The 23,216-nt window shown below is 35.7% G+C and overlaps 1 protein-coding gene across 1 annotated transcript in view; it reads right to left on the reverse strand.

Annotated features, from left to right (window-relative positions):
• The window catches only part of LOC124630169 (elongation of very long chain fatty acids protein 6), a 57,130-nt gene that overhangs the window by 4,725 nt on the left and 29,189 nt on the right, over positions 1-23,216 (reverse strand). The window contains exon 3 of the mRNA XM_047163897.1: positions 2,453-2,674. Within this exon, the coding sequence (XP_047019853.1) occupies positions 2,453-2,674 (222 nt within the window). The remainder of the gene's footprint in view (positions 1-2,452; positions 2,675-23,216) is intronic.

The following is a 23,216-nucleotide window of genomic DNA, read 5'->3' on the forward strand; positions in this document are numbered from 1 at the left end:
ACAATACATCAGTATAAAATAAAATAAAATCTTTGTTATTTTATGACATCGAGTAATATCGTAAAAGAAATCGCTTCACAGAAAATATTGTTCCAAGAATATTCGATTCATTGAATTCTTATCCGTTAAGATTGTTGAAAGAGATTGAGAATATTGAAGACAACTTGGTTTTAGAGAAAAATGTACTCACTATAAAGGAGAAAGCATTTTTGTTCTCCTACCCTACATTACACCTACTAGTGTTATAACTAACAAAGTAAGTCTGTATATCCAGATCTCTTTTGTAACAGAAAAACTCAACCGCAGAACCCATGACTGTTAGCTTAATTTTTGGAGACCCTACACTAGTTTCCATTTTAACAACTTATTAATAATATCCTCATTTCCCATACGACTATAAACCTCAGACTACAGTGTACAGGTAAACAAGTAGCTAAACGATGATGATACCCGTTAGTAATACTTGAGAACGACATGACAAGCCCGGGCTATGAATAGAGCAATTTGCTGAGATCAAATACCGCGGTACGGCGAAACGCGCCTACTGGACCGTGCAAAGGAAACACTGCTTGTTAAGGTGTGGAAATATCAAATGTAAAATGTGTTTTTACCTATCTATTCTAATACATATATAATGAAGAGAAATACTGTTTTGTTTACTTGTACCCTAAAAACTCGGAAACTATTGAAGCGATTTGAATTATTTCTTTCACTGTTGAGAAGATAATGCACTACATATCTATACCCGAGTAACTTAGGCATTGTTTGATTTGGGTTCGTGAAAAAGTTCCCCGGGGACACGGGTGAAACCGTAGAAAACAGCTAGTACTCAATATAAAGCTTATTTATGTTTTGGAAGTCCAGCTTGCATTGCATTTAAAATATATCCTACTTAAACGTTGACGTAATTATATAAAAACATACTATTTCCTTCTGATAATAGCATTTTAATCCCTGCCACGCCTTTTATTTACAATTTAGATAATTTACTTATCGTCTGCCGATATGCTTCGTTTAATCCAGGTGTTATTCCACAAAATTCGTCCATCAATCATTTGCGATTCATTAAGCACCCAAAACTAATACTTTTGTATTAAGTACCCCTTAGAAGGGATAGGATGAAAAGAGCGTAAAAAGGCCTAGTCACGATGCTTTAATATTTATTTTGTTTGAAATTATTAGCCCTTGCCGGTACTTGAAGAGTTTTGTTGTGAATATTTGAAGAACCTGTTGTCGTATACCTAATTGATAAACATAACTACACCTAGAACACTACTGAATGCCACTTAGATTAACAATCTTCCCTTATTTGAATTAATTTAAAGCAGCACCCAAGTAGCTTATGAAATACTCTTTTAACCGACTTTTTACTTGTCATCTTCACAAAGAAAGAAATTCGGGTCGTCCTATGAGTCTAGCCCAAGATCTCAAGGTCTGGTACCCATTAAAGCAATGAGTGGACTTCCTCTAAGAATAATTGGTTCAATTCAGAAGTTATCGACACTAAAGAAACCCAACGGGACATCCATATCTCTTCGTTAAATGCCGATGCCGTGGGTGGATCTTAAATTGCAAATGGCGACTGACTACATGCTAGAAGTTTAAGATTTTTTTGTCGGTATGGTATTGTATATTTTTTATGTAGTGTCAGATTTAAATGTAACACAATATTCAAATACTATTATGAATGTTATTTTCCAAAATTAATATTTGTATTTCAACTGGTACACCTTCATAACTGTTTTTACTTGTTATTTTCCTTTGTCAGTCCGGTTTGTTTGCAAGGTCGGTTTGCTAGTATTATTATTTCAAAAATACGCAAACGTGTTGTTGTATAAATTGCAGTAGCAGCTCTAAACGTATATTCAAATATGCTAACACAAATTTCATCAATGAAGGAGGTTTCTCGCCATAAATTAATGTAGGCTGTAGGTGCAATTCCATCTATGGTCGTATATCTACGATCTACACTACTCTATACAATGAGCTACACGTTGGTCACGCCCCCGCGTTCATTACTCGATTGGGTAAACAAAACATCCATCAATAAAGGTAATTATTTAACTAGTATAGATTGACAGATCGCTGGAGCCATTAAAATTGATTGGCAATCGATACAGGAACCATATGTATTTTGAAAGGACTGTACGTTTCCTTAGCCGACAACTTAGTTAACAAACATCAAATGTGAAATACATTTGATGTTTGTTAATATTTCTAGAGGAGAGGCGGTCACTATAAGACATACTTTTGTCAAGGTTGCTTCAGATTAAATGAATAATTTTTGGTCTACTCTTCAAGTTTCCACAAGGCTTGACTCATTTTTATGTTTGGAACAGCCGAGACTAAACAAAATAATTTTAATTTCATGGATGTATCGATCCGTTCTGCTCTTACTTACCGACCTAATACTCTGATATACCTAAAAAAAAAAATGTTGAAGTATGCTTACCTATGAACACAATAGTTCATGACGACGAACCAGCGCGCGGACGACGTGTACTCCGTGAAAGAGTACCAGGTGTACAGCAGGACGGTGATGTGATGATACCAGTGGAGGAAGATGAGCGGCTTCTTGCGGAGCACTATGAATACTGTGTCGCCGAGCTCAGGCAGCTTCGATAACACGAACATCCACGTCCAGAAGCCTGACACTTTGTCTTGTTCGATGAAACTGGAAATTGGAGAGAAAATACCGTTAGTACATATCAAATTGGGCTTAAAAAGTTCAAATAATATAGGTGTGTCATAAGGAGGAGAACCGGCAAGATAACCCAAAATGTTTAACAATAAAAGATAACAATGAAACCGAAGTTATCCGTGAAAAAATCCGAACTGTGGGTGGTCTAGGCATTTAGACTGGCTGATAAAAAAGGAACAACGAACGAGCCGAGCTAAAATGCCATCTCATTCGTAACGCCTACCGAACGTGCTGAACAAAAACTAGAACTGAATTTCAAATTATAATCTGTTGGAGAAAGAAAACGAATAATCTGCTTCAAACAAATGAACTAGGTATCAGAGATATTGAAAAAATTACGACAGGCCGAAACATTGAAGGACTAATAGTAATTTGATTGGTCATAACCAAGAATTAGACCACGAAAAACGATGACTAATTCAAACAAATCAGTATTGTGTCGATAACTAGTGAACAATTGTATGATTGATGAACACGAGTCCATTACGATCATTATAAGGAGTAATGTGGCGTATAAAGAGCGAATATTTTTACATGGCTGATAGCAAAACATCGCGTGCGCATGAAATAGAATTGGACACGCAAGCAATGGGAATGGAGCCGTCTTGTCTGTTAGGTAGGACGCTAATTTGTGTCAGTTATGTGAGAATGTGCTAGAATTAGCGATGATTGTAACAGTTATCTTAGTAGGAGCACTCGCATTTCAAATAAAGGTCTTGTTTTTGTTCAGTTGTTGTCTTCCCACGAATTTTTCGGACGAAAAGGAAATAAACGCTTACTTTGTTGTAATGATAAACAAATACCTACTGTTGTATCCAAAATTCTAAATAAACAGAGAACATTTATTAAGAACTGGCGAAAACAAGATCCATTCTATTCTCAAAAGTATGGGTGACCTTTTCCTATGACTCAAGTTGGTTATTTCATGTGATACAATTCTGAGTATTTTGTTTTCGCAGACAAAAGTACACCAAGGTCAGACCCTTATCTGCGCAAGGCTTCATACGTAAGCACAGTCAGATTGGCTCCCGGTTCACGCATACAAGATTTAAAAGGGCAATGTAGAATTACCATGATATAGGTCTTGTTTTCCCAAAAGGTTTATTTAGGTCACAGTACACGATCGTTTTGAATTCTATGTAGGTACCTATGCCTATTCTCTAATTCAAATCCAAAAACCCCGTAATATTCCTACCAAATTCCTAAAGTGACCTAGAAAATAATGTTCCAATAACGTAAATACAGACAGTCAAACTTGTGTCATATAGACAATGTCCCTTTATTAATTGAGGCAATAGATAGGACGTATATTTAATGAATATGACATCATAACAGAAAGGGGTTCGGACAGACATATCAGACTAATTACCGTCCCTCTGTGACTCAGCTTTGAGGTAAATTAATTACGTTAATTGTTTTGTGATACATTTGTTTAACTATTGAATAGTCTAAAAAGTGATAGAAACGTTAAAACAAAGGGCTTTCTATTGGGGTAGGTCAGTTTGTGAGTAATGATAGTCGGCTTGTCTAATCGCTTACTTCGATAAATTACATTTACCAATTAAAGCGATAATACCCTTTTTGTGTCCTAAGGAATCGAGACTAAGCTTAGGCTGATCAGAACTTAACTACTTATCTCGATAGTTCTTCATCTCCCTATCTACATACTTTTACATTTTCCACACTGACTCATCCATGTGGTACATAGCTTTTCTGTACGTAAGCTTAGCATAAAGTACTAACCTTGAATAAAATTATACATGCATCTGTTTCAATATTATTAGAAAACAGGATGTATTTAATGATTTAATCATAAAGTTATCTGCGGATCGCCGCAGATTGCCTACGCTCGCTGATCATCGAATTTATTTAGAATTCATAAAAAATGTATACAAAATAAAATTATAGATTTAAGCTCTCAGTTCAGCTATGAAAACTCCATGTTTTGCTGTCATTAGCTCTGAATATAAGAAACAGAAGCAGACGAAATAATCCTGACAGTCCTCTCTTTTCTAGATGTTTGATAAGCTTAGTTAAGATAACTTTTCTTAGAACGATGAGGTCCCTATCAATTAAATGAATATATTGTACCGATGCAGACAACAATATTGCTATTGTATTTTACTTACTATTCATAATTATTGTTAGGCTTTCATCAAATTCCGTGTAGGTACCTACATGTTACATAAGACTGTTTGTATTTAAACAGTCTTATTATTCAAAGGTAGTTAATTAGTCAGTACATTGTTACACAATTATACAATTACATAATGTCTAGGTTACATTACTCTGTAAATAACTTCTTCTTCAAGATAAGTGACTTCACTGGTATATTCAGGACATTTTACGTCCATTATTCTATGCGAACAAGACCCAGGCCTAGCCAATTTTTCAGCGCAAACGAATTCAAGGCTCCTATACAAGGCTTTGTTCGAAAACCCAAATAAGTTTTTGTCGGGATGAAAAAACCTCGTCGAATGAAAATTGGATCTACAGCCTTTTAGGTTTTTGACTAACCTAGTTGCCTGGCTTTCTTTGGTCAGCGGAAGAGATAAAAATGCTGTTTGTAGAAATCAGGATATTACGAGATACAGCTATGCCCATACTTAACATACGTACCATAACAGTCAAATTACGATTTTAGAACACGTCTATCCCATAAAAACTCAACATAGCCATCAATAACAGACATCGCCAACGAAAGAAGACCACTAGGTTAATCAAACTAGTATTCAACGCGTAATCATGGCATTCGGCGCGAGCGCATAATTTTCCACCTGACGCAACGCTAACACACCACTTTCTATTTCCATTGAGCTATGGAGTCTGATGTAATTTTTACGTTGAAAAATGTTGGTTACGCCGTTTTCTGGCACAGTTCTACAAAACAGGTTGAAAGGGAAGCTCTGAGCTAGCGTGTGCTTATATAATCGAGTCGAGATAATTGGATTGGTAGCAGATTCGATTTTAGACGAAATACTTGGAAACGTACCCTTCGGGAACAGAGAACTGAAAAGACGCTTATGGTATAACACCCACGTCTTATAAGATTACAAAGCTTTTTAGGTACAACCCGATTGGATTATATATACAATTTCTTTTGATCCCAGGGTCTAAGGAACTCTCGATACATGCGTAGATTTTTTCGCGAGTAGGGTCCGTCGATAATCCGACAAACACACTAAATATGAGATGAATGCGCACAATTTGAACTTAGCAAAAAATATGCGAAAACGTAACCATCCCAAGACAAGAATTTCCCATTTATCTAATGGCGTGAAATTAAGAAAATCTGGCACCATCGGAAGGCAGAGAAAAGCGAAAAGATAAAGGACATATCGTTTTACATTATAATCGAGGTACACCTATCTTAAATGAACATCTGGCAATAAAAGAAGAAAAAAATGTCTGTTCCATTGAGAAATTAAGATCTGAGAAGGGTGTGTGTCCCCAGACGTAGATTGGTTGAAGATAAGAGCGAATCAGACAGACTCACTGTATTATCAAGTCGAGAACGCGCTTTTAGGCTTGCGTAAAAATTTCACTGTATCGGACTCTAGAGGACTGCTTATTAAATTGTATGATTTTTAAAATAAGGTATTTCTGAGCTGTGTTAATATTGCTATGCTAAAGTTTAAAATTACCAACGACTAGTTCCAAAAGGCAAAATTGGTGAATCAATTGATTTTGACATCAAAATTTAATGCTGAAAAAGCTCAAAATTTTATAATATTAATAAAAGTCTGAACTTTGATATTTACATTGTAATTACGTCAAGAGGAAAGCAAGGCACTGAACTAACGTAGGTAATTGACTACCTAGAAAAACATCACTTAATATCATGTCAATATAAAACTTTATATTTGCCTGACAAACACGTGTTTCATCTCACGTTTCCTAGACTTCCAATACTAAACAGACTTGTAATATCGAACTAAATGGCTCTCAAAATATTAGTACTGAATGGTGTCAACTTACAAGTGTTCTTTTACTACACGTCCTTAATAAACTTATCAATATTAGCTTTATTTCTTTGTCTCTACTTAACTACATCCTGTCAGATTTTTTCCGGGAAATATATAGACCATTTACTCGTATTTCATTCACCAAAATGGCGTTAAAAACCTCTCCATACTTAAACTACGAGAACCAATCTACAATAAAAGTTATTGAACAAACGGCCAATCCATCAGAGTGAACAGAACAGCTGAAATACGTTGGAATCCATCAATCAATTGGCGACGACAACCAAATTGAACCAATTCCTGTTTGTACTCGTATTCGGAAGATTCTGGTTTTGCCTGAACGAAACTAATGAAACTTGGCGCTTAGAAATATATATTTTTGGCAACGTATTTGTGTCAATTTAGCAGAAAAGCTTTGTTGTAAAGACTGTCTTTTCTCAGTTAAAATGTTTGGTAAGTACGACCAATTTGGCTTAGAATGTAATAAAGAAAATTAAAGTCGTTATAAACAACTTAAATAAATTACAATTTAGTGAGATGACTTTAATCTACTAAAATAAAATAACTTGAGGCATAACAATTTAAAACCAAAATATATTGGACCTTGCGACCACATTACTTATAGCTACTACGCCTGCGTCAGATTTCATTCTTACATAGACCAAACTAGGACGCTTAAAATTCAATGCGTGTAGCGAAACCATTGCGGGAATGAAATTTTCTTTACTGCGCGTGTGGGCAATTTTGGATTAGAAGGACCACAAGGGCATCCATCCATAAACCCAACAAAATTAAAGGAATTCTAACCCCAGTGTGGTTTGAAAATCTTTGAGTACTTTTCCATTAGTTCGCCGAAGATCAAAATTCAGTTCTGATCTCATTTTAATCTCAAAAGTCGCTAATGGTTTTACCTTCTTAATTGAGAAAACAAAGTTGATACCAATTTCTGTCAGAGATTAATATTTATGAAAGGAAGTTTACTGAAGTGATATTTGATATTCATAGGAAGACATTTTGAAAACACAAAGTTGAGTGCAAATTGTAATAAAAGTTTATAATAAATTAGACCCTAGTTTATTTAACGCAAAAATTACCCTTAATAGAAAATTTGAAATTCCATAACATTGTTATGTATTATTGAGTAAGCACTAATGATGGGCAATTTTGTATGGACCCTGGCCTGATAACCAATAAAGTTCTAATGTATATTAGATTATTGCTTATACCCTACAGTTACTGAAATAAAACAGTTCATGTCAAGAATCGACCGGAAAAAAGTACAGTCGGGCACAAAAGAGTTATACTTTTTGCACCCATTTTTTTTGTTAAAATAAAATCTATAATAGAAAAATTAATTGTATGATATATTTTAGTCAACTTATCACTTATTTAAATAAGCCTAGGATAGACTATCAATAAAAATCGGTCTTAACTAGGCATAATTGTTTTAATAGCAAAACAAAACTTAAAAACTTTTACTTCTACCACCGTATACTATTTCCATTATTGAAGATAGCATTTCCTCGTTCTGCGGCACCAGGATAGTCGGCCCTCGGCCCTGGGTTGTCGAATTATTAGAAAAGTAGCGACTCACCCCAGCTTCGCACGGGAAAACAGTATTTTATCACTACAGTATGTTACTACACATACAAACCTTCCTCTTCAATCACTCTATCTTTGAATATAATAATATATTAAAAAACCGCATTAAAATCCGTTGCGTAGTTTGGAAGAATTAAGCTTGCAAATGGACATAGGGATATAAGGACTGAAAAAGCGACTTTGTTTTATGCTATGTAGTGATACACAAATAGTAACCAACCGGGTGGTCAGGTCCGCAAAGATACATGAGGGGTTTTATCAGTAGAATAAAGTTATTTAAGTTGTTTGTCAGCTTTCACAGAGTTCTCATCATATGGCACATCAGGCTTGTTAGCCAGGACAGTCGACAGTCATTGGTGATGATAGATTGATGCCAGCACACCTCCAATTCCACAGGATTATATCAAAATCAAAAGTCATTTATTCAAAGTAGGCTGAAAATCAGCACTTTTCGAACGTCAAAACAAAAGACAGCCCCCAAAACGCCCGCCCTTCACCACTTCCTATGTGTTTTTGCTGCAATATATTTCGAAGCAAGATGCATTATCTGGCCATTAGATGATGTCTGTGCAAGTACTCACGATAAGTATTTGCATTAAATAGGCTACGAACTTGACTGAACTGATTTGAAAATCTTTCAGTGGTGGAAAAGCTGCGTTATTTATAAGAAGATTCTTTATATACCATACGTGCCAAAGTGGTTTGATTCCATAGGCAGTCGTAGGCTTACAGGACTGTTATCTTTTTTCCCCAGAGGTTAACAATGTTCCACCGATTACAAAAATTGAAGCTTAGGGTATAAGCTATCATTTGATGTGCAAATGTTTTTCATTGGTTATGCCGGTTAGACTCACTGGAACGGCGGAATACGTACACCATACGCTGTGCTGCCTGTTATTTTTTTATTTTTGTTTTTTATATGGACACATGTACCTTCCGTGACACGTCCTGACTGATATTGACAATAATATACACTTTAACATCCCTCCCATACGCAATGAAATGGTTCAAGTCCATGGGCTGTACTATGCTATCAAGTGTCATAACTTCGTTCTCCGGTGGTTTACAATATTTTGCCCATAATAAAAAATGAAGCTTAGGGTATAAGCTATCATTTGATAAGCAAAGGCTTTTCATTGGTTATGCCGGTTAGACTCACCAGAACGGCGGAATACGTACACCATACGTTGTAAATACTGCCTGCTAAATAATCTTTTTTTTTCAATAAACTTGGAAAATGTGGGCACAGATACCTTGTGTGATACGTCCTGACTAATATGGACAATAATATAATGCACTTAAACATCTTTCCCATACAAAATGAATTGGTTCAAGTCCATAGGCTGCCCTGTGCTATCAAGTGTTATATCTTCGTTCTCCGGTGGTTTACAATATTTTCCCCATAATAAAAAATGAAGCTAAGGGTACAGGCTATCATTTAATATGCAAATGATTTTCATTGGTTATGCCGTTTAGACTCACTAGAACGGCGGAATACGTACACCATACGTTGTAAATACTACCTGCTAAATAAACTTTTTTTTTTCAATAAACTTGGAAAATATGGGCACAGACACCTTCTGTGACTCGTTCTGACAATTATTGACAATAATAATGCACTTAAACATCCCTCCCATACGCAATGAAGGAGTTCAAGTCCATGGGCTGTACTATGCTATCAGGTGTCATATCTTCGTTCTCCGGTGGTTCACAATGTTTTGTCCATAATAAAAAATGAAGCTTAGGGTATAAGCTATCATTTGATATGCGAATCGTTTTTATTGGATATACCGGCCAATTTTACCCATCATCCTTTCTCGTTACAGCATGTCGCCCTTGGAGCTTACGTGAGGATGTGCTATTTACAGTACTATTAAGCAAACTGCCTCGTTGGTCTAGCTGTCGCAAGTGCGGCTGCTAAGCACGAGGTCTCGGGTTCGATTCCCGAGTCGGGCCGAAATCGCTTTGTGGGTTTTAGAAGACTTTCACAAAGCAGCCCGGAGCCTGGAAGCTGGTGATTGATACACCCGTGCATCGGAGAGCACGTAAATGTCGGTCCTGCGCCTGATCTCTCGGTCTTCGGTCGTGTCGGATTACCGTCCCATCGGGCGCATGAGAGTTAAGGAATAGTGAGTGCACCTGTGTCTGCGCAAATGCTCGTGCACTATAATATGTCCTGCGTAGTTGGCTAATCTCCTTACATGAGAACAGCCGCCGTAGCCGATAATCGGCTAGGAGGACATCAAGCAAATATGACGAAATTAAAACCGTCGATAATGGCCTGCCGTCCTTGCTTACGACCCGGGCACAGCCGGGGTTCGACATTGACCGTGACACTACCTATCGGTCTGCAAAGGGGCTAAATCGATATTTGGATAGGGTTGTCAAATATGGTTTAGTGTTAAACGGCCACTTTGAGAATCAATAATTGATTTGCGATGTTGAATGAAGGTTATGAACGTACTAAGTTATTTGACCCTGTCTGTGGTCATCGGACATTCCAAATTAGTTACCCAAAATATCGTGGTAAAATCCCAATAAGGCGGATATCCAGCGCATCAGATTACATTCTCGTGATCCTTAATGGCTATAAATAAATAAACGATGATATTGATGATACTACATGTGCCAATCAGTTTATAAATTGCGTACACGAGATAGGAATTATGATGTAGAGCGCTCACGTTTGCCGTAATGCGTAAACTCGCGTCAATGCCAGATGCGTTGATCGGCGTGTAGCAACAAACAACATGGTCTAGAAATTGTGAACAACTATGACTACTGATAATAACTACAAAGTAGAATAATGACTGTCTCCAAAACCAAAAGTAGGTAACAAAACCAAGATTGTTACAAGCGAAAAATCTAAATATCTCATCTTCCATCAAATAATATACTCTTCCTGTCGGTAGTTGCAAAGTATGATGCTAAATCATATCGCCTACGTAAATTAGAAACAAACATACAAGTTTATTTTAGAACTTCCAAGATTAGCTGTTTTATAAATAAGTATTACAAAGTTTAGGTATTTGTTGCCTGCCACGATTTCTGCTCTTACGCACAATATATGTATTTATGCAATAGTAGGGACTATAAAGTTTTGGCTAGCTGACAGCCCTATCTTCGGTCTACACTAAAAAAGGGGAGTTACTGTAAAACTCAACGACATATGGCATGGAGCTCTTTATGCCTTTAATAAAAGTTCTTTACGCAGCAAACTCCCAAACTTTTTGGCGTTTGAACTTTATTAGATCTGAACGTTTTTGTCATGGAATAAAATAACCTTTCGATAGTATGAAAAATGGCGCAAGTATTTTTGTATTTTTTCGGATTTAGAATCAAACATAAACAAAGGACCTTATAAATATAAACTACTAAGGTCATACCAGTAAGGTTTGTTTACAAAAATCATCATTTGAATAATATGTAGGTGAACAAACGGTGACGAAAAGGTATTTTTTGGAACGAAACAAAATAAAAAAAGTGTGAGAACTTTAAACAATGAACATGAACTTTTCAAGTAAAGCCAAAGGTTTGTTTTTTTATAGTATTAATTTAGTAGAAAATCCAATATTTATGATTGGATCCTACTTGAAGTATTAAAGTTAAATGGAATGGATTTTCCAAATGATGAATTAAAAATAAAATATGACGCTTCTGAAAATTTCGGTTTCTTTTTTCTATCAACAAGACACAAACCTAACTACTGATAAATACCCAAGGAGTCTACAAGGAGAGAATTTAAGGAGTGGTCTATGTCAACAGGACATTGCATTAATAACATGCTTTGAATAATTTCATACACGTCTTAATGCACTTTTATAAATGATGGCTATTTTTCAGGATGTTAAAATAATAAAATAATAAAGTTTGTGAAAATAATAAATGATAATATATATATTGACTCGTCCTTACATTGATGACTTGCTATGCAAGAAAACATACCTATTTTAAGAAAATATAAGAGAACATTTTTTTTCATAAGTACATAAAAAAAACTCCATTGACTATTCAAACAAATAAATCCCTTCTGGTACTTATTTGCGATATTGTAAGAAAAGTTCTGGGAAAGTATCATAGCTTCCGAATTCCAAATAAAAACTGCTTGTTATCTCGGAGTTAGAATCGAAGATCCTTTTGAGTGAAAAGAAATTCGGGATTGGATAGACACAAATCCGCTGGGCTTAACGTTGAATTAAGTTAAACACGGAGGATTTGATAAAATATGAAGCAAAAACTCAATTGTCATATTTATAAAAAGTGTATTTCCAGAATCTTGAAAATTTTGTTTGTTGCAATACTTATTTTGACTCATAATGAATGTATCCGCTTCAAACAGGATGAACAAGAAACACGTGACTACAACTCTAGAAGTGAACAAATATTAGCTCATCACTACACTAAACTAAAAGTCTAACTAACTTTATTTACACACACTCTTGTCTGTAAATATATGTCCATGTCTGTGTAACACGAGTTGTAAGACATTTCCATTCCATCATTGCGTATGTATAAAGTCAATATTATTTCAATAATATTGATGATTTTCCTTCCAATGACGTAGATTAGATTAAGATTTCTAGAAAAGCCTTTTGGTTATAAGTCACCGCTTGTTTTAGAGTTTCGGGTCACCAAATAAGGCCAGATTTTAATGGCGTTTCGCCAAATATGCCATAGATTAATTCAGTTTAAAGACTCATGCCATATAGGAATACCTAAAATCGATTAGTGTGGGAAATTGAAATCATTTATAATGCGACTTTATAAAGTATCCTTGAAACTTTTTTATAACGTAGCTACAAAGTCAAAGTAATTTTATCGACTAAACGTAGGGATGGTTTTCATTGAGCATTAAGTAGACTTATCGAATCAAAAGCGACAAACCGTCAGTACGGTGGGTGGTTTCTAATATAAAACCAATGGAACCTCATTAAGATCTTTACGACTACCAGTAAAATGTGAAGTCATCATTGCTTTATTATGTAAACACACCTGTTGACTCACCATTGGACGACAAATGTCTATTCGTAATACCTAACCACTAAAGTTAAATGAAGTTTTACAAACCATGATAAATGAATTCATCCGCTGATGTCGTTGGAATTATTAAAAGATTCCCTTTTATATATATATTTTTATAAGTTACTAAACCAAACTATGTAGATACGACCCATATAAGTTCGTTCTATAATGGGAACCAAGTCCCAATACACCAAACTTTTTTCGATAACAATATCGTATATGGATTTACGACTATTACTAGAGCATTAGATAGAAAAGGTCCGTCGCCTATTTGCCGATAGACCATGAACACCCAATAAAAATTTGTTACTATTTACAATATACGAAGTTGGATATAAAAATGAAATGTTATGGTATGTAATAGACTCGGGCAGTGTTATCAAGGCGAGCTTTTAATAATAAACCGTGGATAGTATTTTTTGTTTTTTCACTTTGACAGTGCCACTGAAAGAGTCTAGTCTCTGACCACATTCCATAATTCCACATTCGCTGATCACCGCGGCCTTATGTGTACAATCTCCTTACATGAGCTAATGATAATCGGCTAGGAGGACATCATCATCATGTGTACAGAGGGCTCCAGAAGAAACTTAGGTGGATTTTTATCAGTAAAATGCCGCTGCACCACAGAGTGGGATAATTCATTTGGTGATATACAAGTATAATCGATGTAATTTTATTGCTATGGAATATTCCATAAAGCAAGTAAATACACCATTACGAAAGGTGTGACGTAAGTTTCACTACCAAAGAGCAACGTCCCTTCAAGTTTAAATGCCACGGTAGTACCCCAGTTTTACAAATCTCATTTCACGCTCAGGTTTCCTTGAAATTTAAACTTACTTTATTACCAGATCCTGGCTTTCTTGTACCTAGTTACCGTATGATATACGACATAATATATTTCTTATGCTCCCTGAGAGTATCCGTGCCAAAATCGATGCGAAGTACTTACAAAGACTGTCTGATTACCTATTTTTTAGGGTACCAAGGGTAAAACGGGACCCTGTTGTTTTCACTCCTCTGTCCGTCCATCCGTCCGTCTGTCACCGGGCTGTATCTCATGAACCGAAAACTATCATCATGAAGTTGAAAACTAGAATTAAATAAATATTTTGGGGGGCTCCCATACAACAAACGTGATTTTTTTGTCCGTTTTATAAATCGGTACGAAACCCTTTGTGCGCGAGTCCGACTCGCACTTGGCCGGTTTTTTGAAGTCTATTGTAAGTAAAATAATGCGAAGGTAATTGCTACACTCAAAGCACAAACAACAACACAAGCAATTAACAATTTCTTCATTGAGAACTGGCTTACAAACATCAAATAATCAAGCAACAACTTTCAAGGCCTTCTACGAGACAGCTGAACTTTTGCTCCTATTAAACTTTCATTTACAAGTTCAAACACGAAACGAGGAAGCCTTCAGTTTCAATCACTTAATATTAAGAGAAATTTCGTCTGAAGAAGTTTGGTCCTCGTCGGTATCTGGCACAGATCTTAAAACGTCAAAAGTGAATGCAATAACAATGCCTAACCTAGATAGAATGTAGAAAGCACTCGTTTCCCAGCGGTCACAATAGGTCGATGTCGTTATTTTAATGATAGCTTGCACATTTTAATCATATCGTGACTGTTGTATGCGTTGAGATAGCACAGATAGGATGCTGGTATTGAATTGAACGATGCATATACATTTTTAATAAGAGAACGTGTGGCTTTAGTTATTCAAGCAGTCTCAAGTTTAAAAGCAGTGTGGTAACTAAAAGATCCCACAGTAAATAAGATAAAATGAAATAAGCAGTTTAGTAGTAAAACCAGAAATAAATAACCCTACCACAACAGAATTTATATAAACCACATATCTTTAACTGGTTGGTACTAAAATAAAACCGCAATATACTAGTAACAAAGTATGGTAAAATCCCTGCATACCTTAGCGGCCTTTTAAGGTAAGGAGGTAAAACCCACTATTACTTAGATTCCATATATGTATTTATAAATAAAAATAATATATAGGTGAGAAAACAATGGCAATTATTGATTACATGAAAAATCCCTCAAATAACAGACAAACAAACAACATAGTTTTCTCCCTATTCGTATGGAAATCGTGGGAATGTAAAAAGTATTCCCTAGCTTAGCGCTGATGTTTATTTGTTCACAAAGCCTTTTATTTCAGTTCGGTTGGCCGTGAAATTGTTCGTACTCACATAGCCATTCTCTGAACGACTCCGAATATAAACATATTTCCGCTGTTAAATCAACCGGATTTTGCTAGTCGTAACATTTTTGCACCCTATTGCACTATTGCCCTATTTAGTCTAAAGCAGGAGTTCCCAACCAGGGGGGCATGCCCCCCTTGGGGGGCGTACTGGAATACCAGGGGGGGCATAATCAGTACGTTTAATTTTCGGAAATTGTACAAAATAGTGAAAAGTAATTAATGGTATTCAAGTGTAGATACATATGTATATCTTTTCTTTTTGATCCTTAAAACATAAATATCTACTTACAAATATCTGCATGGAACTTTTTGTTTTTAATTTTAATTCAAATAAATAATATAGTTGTAAAAAAAATGTGTGTTTTTAATGTTTTTAAACTTAAGGGGGCATGAGATTATTATTTTTGAATTTGGGAGGCTCAGTGAAATAAAGGTTGGGAAACCCTGGTCTAAAGAATATGAAAATATTCCTGATAAGTATAAAATCACCAACCGTGGTGAAGCATGGTGATTAACGCTCAATCCTACTCTGTGTGAAAAGAGACCTGTGACCAGTAGTGGGACGATAATGATGACGAAGTATAAAATTAATTAGCAGAGTATTTTCTAGCTTTTATGTTCTTTATTTGGGTTTTACCCTTTCACCCCTGAGTCTGGTAAACATTGTAATGAATGACGTTAGCCGATTGCGTGAAAGTGCGAGCGACCGGCTCAAACTTCCACTTATGCTAATTGAACATAGGTCGTTATGATAGATAACAAATTATTTTCAAGAACGTTAAATAAAACTAACAAGCACTCTTAAAAAACTTCAAGATATTTTTTTTTTTTTCGATATAAACCAATTTTTTACACACTTGAAATATTTACTACGAGTCATCGAAAGCTCTGGATATTTATGAGGGGTCATCTAAAAAACTAAGTTTACAGTTCAGCGCGTTTCGATACGCCTGAAATAATTTTGAAATCTATCTAAATTCAAGTAAGCACCTTTCACAAATAAATAAAATGTTCCAAGCTTTTCAGCTGCTATAATTGATGACGTACTTATTTCAGATTTATAGGGTCTTACATGTAATAGCGCCGATTTCTTATGTTCCAGAGCTTGAGCCCTTTTTTTGAGTATAATATTCCCTTGTGCAAATGTTATGGGTTACAAATGGTTATAGATGAGCCATTACTTCTCGGTGCATGCTGCTGCAATCTTCGACTGACGTCAATTGATACGTATTGACGTCAACAAGACCTCAGACCGGTCTTCGCAACGGCCTGGAGTATCAATGGGAATATTTCCACAGACCCTTGATTGCAAAAAACCTGAACCTTTTAACAATGGAGGCTGAGTATTTTTCCGCACTAGAATATAAATTAGCCATAGATTCTATAGATTGACAGAGGAGTCTCTTAACAAATCAAAACAAATCCACACTTTTTCATTGTAAAAGGATAAATAAACTTAGGTTTAGCACGAAAACAAGTACTGAATAATGGACTGTTTATTAGTCACTGCCATAATAGAGGTTCGCGTAATGCAGGGCCTATAAATTTATCCCACCAAAAACATTAAATGTAAAAAAAAGCCAATCCTCTACGCAATTCCTCCACCGTAAAAAGTTTTGAGATCGCATAGAAGCCAAGTCCTGTTCTACTTTATTTGTAATAATAAATCAATATTTTGTGACTATATCAATAGTTTCGTTCACTTTACAATAATATTGATTTGGCCATGAGCACAATAAACTACAAATATAATACAGCATATCTTGGAGAGGTGAAAGTCAAACATGAAGTTTAATATCACAGAATTAAATACTTTTAGTTTATTCAATTGTTACTAAATGACCGACAGTCAGTATCATCCAACATCAATGAACTGCACATGTACTATGGCGCATGTTTAGTCCATGGTGATCTCAAATTCCAATCAGTCCATAATCAGTCCAATCGTAAAATCATGTCCACATAGAATTTATCAATTCAATGGTATTTATTACATTATTACAAGGAGCGACTTTTAACTTGTGCTCATGGCCAAGACAGTATTATTGTAATGTGAACAAAACTATTGATATAGTCACAAAATATTGATTTATTATTACAAATAAAGTAGAACAGGACTTGGCTTCTATGCGATCTCAAAACTTTTTACGGTGGAGGAATTGCGTAGAGGATTGGCTTTTTTTTACATTTAATGTTTTTGGTGGGATCTAATTTATTTTTTGTAGGTCTCTTTCTTCTCTAACTATATAACAAATTAAATTAACTTACATGGAACTAACTAAATATATAACAAACTAAATATGTACACCTAAAGTAGCACGTAAACAATATTTTTTTTAACCTAAAAAATTTCGAAATTGTCGAATTTTTGAATCGAATATCTTTTAGAATAAAAGAGATTTATTTCAGAGGTAGATGACGCTATCACATGAAATTATTTGATTTTTTTTAAGTACTACTTTTACTAAGCTATGTAACGAAACCATAGCGCGATTTAGACCAGGACAACGCCATCTATCGAGCGAGCATGCAGTGTTTATCGCACTGCATTAATATGAAAGATTTTATCATTATTCATTTCATTTAAACCTAGCTTTTTTATTCATATGTTGTATATTTAATACATAATAACAATATACCACTACGTAACAATAAAAAAATAGTAACATTTTGTACATAAATAAATAACAAAGTTATCAATGCAGTCAAAATTCATACACAATGTTCTTGAAAAACCGCAAATATAAATTTGTTTCCTATTTTTTTAATTAAGTTTTAAGGTTTTTATAATTTTCCCTTTATATGTATCTAATAACCTATCTTGGTGCCAAATTTGAAGGTTCTAAGTTTGCTAGAAGTACCTTAGACTTTTGATGATCGGTCAGTGAGTGAGTCAGTGACAAAATGGTGTAACTTTGCTCGCTCATAACTCGTAAACTATTTGTTCAAATGTCTTGTAATTTTGAGACTGAGCTTGTTCTAATACTTAATCTTGTTCATCGAAAACCTAAACTCCTAGCTTTGTTCACATGGAAGATACAGGGGGCTGAAATAGCCGCGAAACGCCTCGAGAAAAGATGGTACGGCCGTGCCCGCTTTGCTCGAGTCTTGGCTGGGGCACTGCCGTGCCCTCAGATATGGCTATTGAGAAGCGGTTCAATTAATTTATGTTATTTTATAAATAATCTTAAGTCTCAAGTTTACGCTACCTATTAATTTGAGCGAGAAAACAATTTTACCATTCGCTATGGTATCGAATTTGAATTATAAACATCCATATTTATCAGAAAAAAGAGCTAACTTAATTATCAAGGTATTACACGGGTATTTAAACAATTGCGTCAATATCATAGACAAGCCACCTAAATTGGCTATGGTATATGGCGTTAGTTCCGTGTTTGTGTTAAAAATAAACAGATTTTTTGGACAAAAATTAACGTAGCTAAAAACTTAAATTGATGAAATTATCATAGGGCTGGGTAATTTAACACTTCGAGTGCAAAACAAATAGTTTTTTTGTGAATTTACCTACGAAGGTTTTGGTCCTACATGGTCACGAGTTTAAATTATGATGTTTTCGCCATTTTGATAATTATAATTATGATGATTCCATGTTTATTTCCCTCAGTTGAGTCGTAGATCATCAGAGTAAACTTTTAACTCTGTCTGCGCTGAAAAAGGAGAGAGGCAGAGACAAAGACAATCATATAAACAACCTTCAAATTGGTTAACTAATTCCGAATATTCATACAACTTCGTCGATTTCCGCGGAATTCAATCGTCCCTTTACGAGTATTCGGTCAAGCGCAATAAACTCGCTGGTACTGAACACGCTGTCCACTATCAAGGACCAATTCCGAGGCAAACCAGTACGAGTTAGGGCAAAACTACATTTTAGATTGTCAACTGTTGTATTTCCAAATATCTCAGCATTTTTATCATAATTTGAATCTCTGTCATCTGCCAGGATTCCTTTCAATATCTTGCTGTGGAGACAGTTACGCTATTTCGTCCGAACAAAGTCATAAAGATACGAGAGAGGGGACCGTCTAAAGAGATTTTAATTCTGATAAATAATTGCAAAGAATATGGCATTGGACTTCGGGTCACCGATTTAAATGTAATTTAATGCATAATTAAATAAAACTAGCCATAAAATGCCTGAATCATGCATTCAAATGGCACGCATTACTTATTAATTTATACATTTATAATACCGTGCATATATTCTTTAATTGATGTGATTATCATCGACACATAAAATAACTGGTATACATACATGTTATAAATACATGAATGGGAAATACCAATCAGATCGCAAGTAACAATTGAAACATAAATGCACAGTAATTATAAAGAACATAGAAAGTTCATTAATTAAGCAGGTCATCAATATTAGTTATAGAGTTTAGCCGTGACCATGTGGCGGACTGAATATTTCAATTCATTAATATGATTAATAATTTAATAGACAATACTTCATTTTATACAAACGCATGTTATAAATCTGTACAGGTCTACGGTTCTTTCTAGAAATGTCATGTTTCATCTGAACATAACAATACAAATGGCCAAGTAATTACAGAACTACCTAGACCTAGGGCATAGGACAAGGATCAAATGATTACATAAAACCAGATATCAACAATTAGAGCAGTATTCTAGAACGATGCGAGCCAAGATCACACTTGATCGTAGTACCTACCATTGCTGAAATGAGGCTTAATTTATCCTTGATAATATCAGTAAAGCGAAAGTAACTGACTGTCCTGTCGCGGTTTCACGTCAAAACTACAGGCTACCAAGACTAGAGCCTGATAAAACACGTAAAGCTACTATTTATCTTGGTGCCTGTCGTAAATTGCGAGTGGCAGAGTAGGGAAAGATGTGTAAAATATTTTTGAGACTTAAGTTCAACTTTGCAATTGAACAGCAATATGCCAGATGAATGATGATGAAAAAAGATAATATTTGTGGTGCAAATGTGTTCCTCGAATTGTCTAGCCTAAAGGAAAGTTAGTATTGACGAGAGTATTTAGCAAGACGTCAATTTCCATTATCCAAAGATGAACGTTTCACTATTTCCATACAAGTGACACCAACTTTATTTGGTACATTATCGGTTAATTCTTTAAATATCTAACTGGCTTAACGTCACTGGGTTTTTGCTTCTCAAAGAATAACAGATTTGTATTTATAATTAGCGGCCAATTTTATGTTGTTATCGCTAACCCTTCTCAGATGAATAAAGCACGACTAAATTGGGATATAAATACGAAGTGTGGAAAACACCAAAAAATAATGGTGTTTACAAAACACCAGCTCCTTATTTATAGACATGATTACATCAATGTGCTAAAATGCTTAATACAACATGTACAAAGAACTAGTAGTACTAGTAGAACTAAAGTATCCAACACGTATATTAGGTGTTAATTGACAATCAATAAATCAGTTACTTTCTCTAATGAAACAAAAGGAATGTTCAACTATCTAATTGAAAGATCACATAGGGTTTCAGATCGTTCAATTGTACGGGATTCCCATCAATTAGAATTCGTTCGCGAGTTTAATTTCGCTAACAGTTTGGGTGCAAACGATAATAGACATAATACTGCAGATTTTAAAGAAGCATTTGCACTGCAATGCAATCCAAGAGGCAAGCAAGACATTTCAAATGTTATTGGTGCAAATAAAAACACGAACATGGCTATTGATAGGAAGAGACGCAGTCAGATCTATTTCAAATAATAAGAGTACTTGTTTGAAGCCATTACAGTGCAATTTAGATAGGAATCTATTGGTGTAATTACGTTCGGATATTAATGGAATGTTATTTTTTTCAACTGTAATCACTGTTATTATTTTGTGGCCGGATCTGTATACCCACATTAAAAAGAATACAAAAACTATGCGGTTACACGGTACGTAGTGGAAGATTTAGTTACGAATTAATATGAAGGTGGTAAAAGAGAAAGAAGTGAATGATTTATTAGAGGTTGACAAGGAAGAATGGAATGACAGAAGGAAAAAAGTCATAACAAAGGGGACTCACAAAAATATGGGTTTGATTCAGATAAGAACGTAACTAATTCAAAAGTAGGACCCATTTACATAATAACAACGATTTATGTAGCCAAAGAAAAATAAGTGAAACTTGTGACTTAGGACATAAAGTAGCAAGTCTACTGAAGAAAGCAGGTCATGTTTGTGTAATGGAACAATGATATCGACCGTGATTACGCATCAAATTACCGGGTTCGTCCACTGCGGGTCGAAATCTCCCGTCTTGGTAAATATAGGTAAGATCAACATCTGTAGAGCAAACATCTACTTGGTTAGATGTTTGTTTGTTGTTATGTAACCTAGCCTGCCCGAATCTTAGGGTACTACTTCATGAACTTCATAAATTATATTAGTCTTATAATCTTATCTAGGTGGGGACCGAGGTAATGTTTAAGCTTTATGTAGACCCAAGTCTGTTAAAGTTAATTTGGAGACCTTAATAAACTAACCCGGCTATATCTTCTATACTAGGGAAGACATTAAGTTAAATTGTCACATATGAATTTGAATTGAAATAATAAATATATATATATTGATCCTGGCCGATTTCGGCCACATCGACTTGGATCTGCGCTTAATTTTGAGAGCTTCGCTGGTGTGCTCTCCAGTGACTGACAAAGCCAATTTTTGCAGTGAATGTCCGTCCACATTCACTGCAAGTCAGCACTCCTCCGATATAGGTGTATTGGATGACCACGGGTGGTCGGGCCTTCAGCTCATCTCGCCTAGCGTCGAGCTGTTCTCTCCGCCGGCTCTCAAACTCGCACACCTTGTCCTTAATAGTCCGCCTCCATTTGGTCCTATCTGCCGCCATAGCCTCCCAGTGTGACGGATCTAAGTCACATCTCTTCATGTGGCGTTTCAGCACATCTTTGTACCGCAGACGTTGACCACCCTGCTTACGCTTGCCAGTCTCCAGTTCTGAGTAGAAGACGCGCTTTGCTACTCTGGCATCTGACATCCGGGAGACATGACCAGCCCAGCGCAGCTGTCGACGCATTAGATAGGCCTCAATACCGCTGACATTAGCGCGTCTAAGTACTTCCGTGTTACGAACACGGTCCGACCACTGGATGCACATAATGTCACGTAGGCATTTTAGATGGAATCTATCTAATGTCCGAATATGCTCGCGGTATAGACACCAAGTCTCAGAGGCATATAGGAGATTTGGCAGAACTATTGCCATGTACATAGCTACTTTTGTAGAGAGCTTTATGTCATGTGAGCGGAACACCTTGGCACGAAGTCTACCAAAAGCTGCAGCAGCTGCTCCTATTCGGCTGTTGACTTCGTTATCAAGGAGACACCTGGATGTTATGGTGCTGCCAAGATATTTGAATTGGTTTACTTGCTTAAGCGAGACATCTCCGAGTCTAATGTCAACTGGGGCACTGTTCACAGTATCAAGTGCCATGACTTCGGTTTTCTTGACATTTATCTTCAGGCCAAATCTGCTGCATGCCTGCAGTAGTCTCGACATAAGCCTCTGCAGCCCATCTGGGGATTCCGCCACAAAACATAAGTCATCTGCATACATCATCTCAGTGATAGTCGCGTGAGACACTCTTGTGCGAGCCTTGAGTCTATTTAGGTTGAAGACACCACCGCCATCGGTACGAAAACAAATACG

The sequence above is a fragment of the Helicoverpa zea genome, chromosome 5, assembly GCF_022581195.2.
Source record: "Helicoverpa zea isolate HzStark_Cry1AcR chromosome 5, ilHelZeax1.1, whole genome shotgun sequence".
Taxonomy (NCBI): Eukaryota; Metazoa; Arthropoda; class Insecta; order Lepidoptera; family Noctuidae; genus Helicoverpa; species Helicoverpa zea.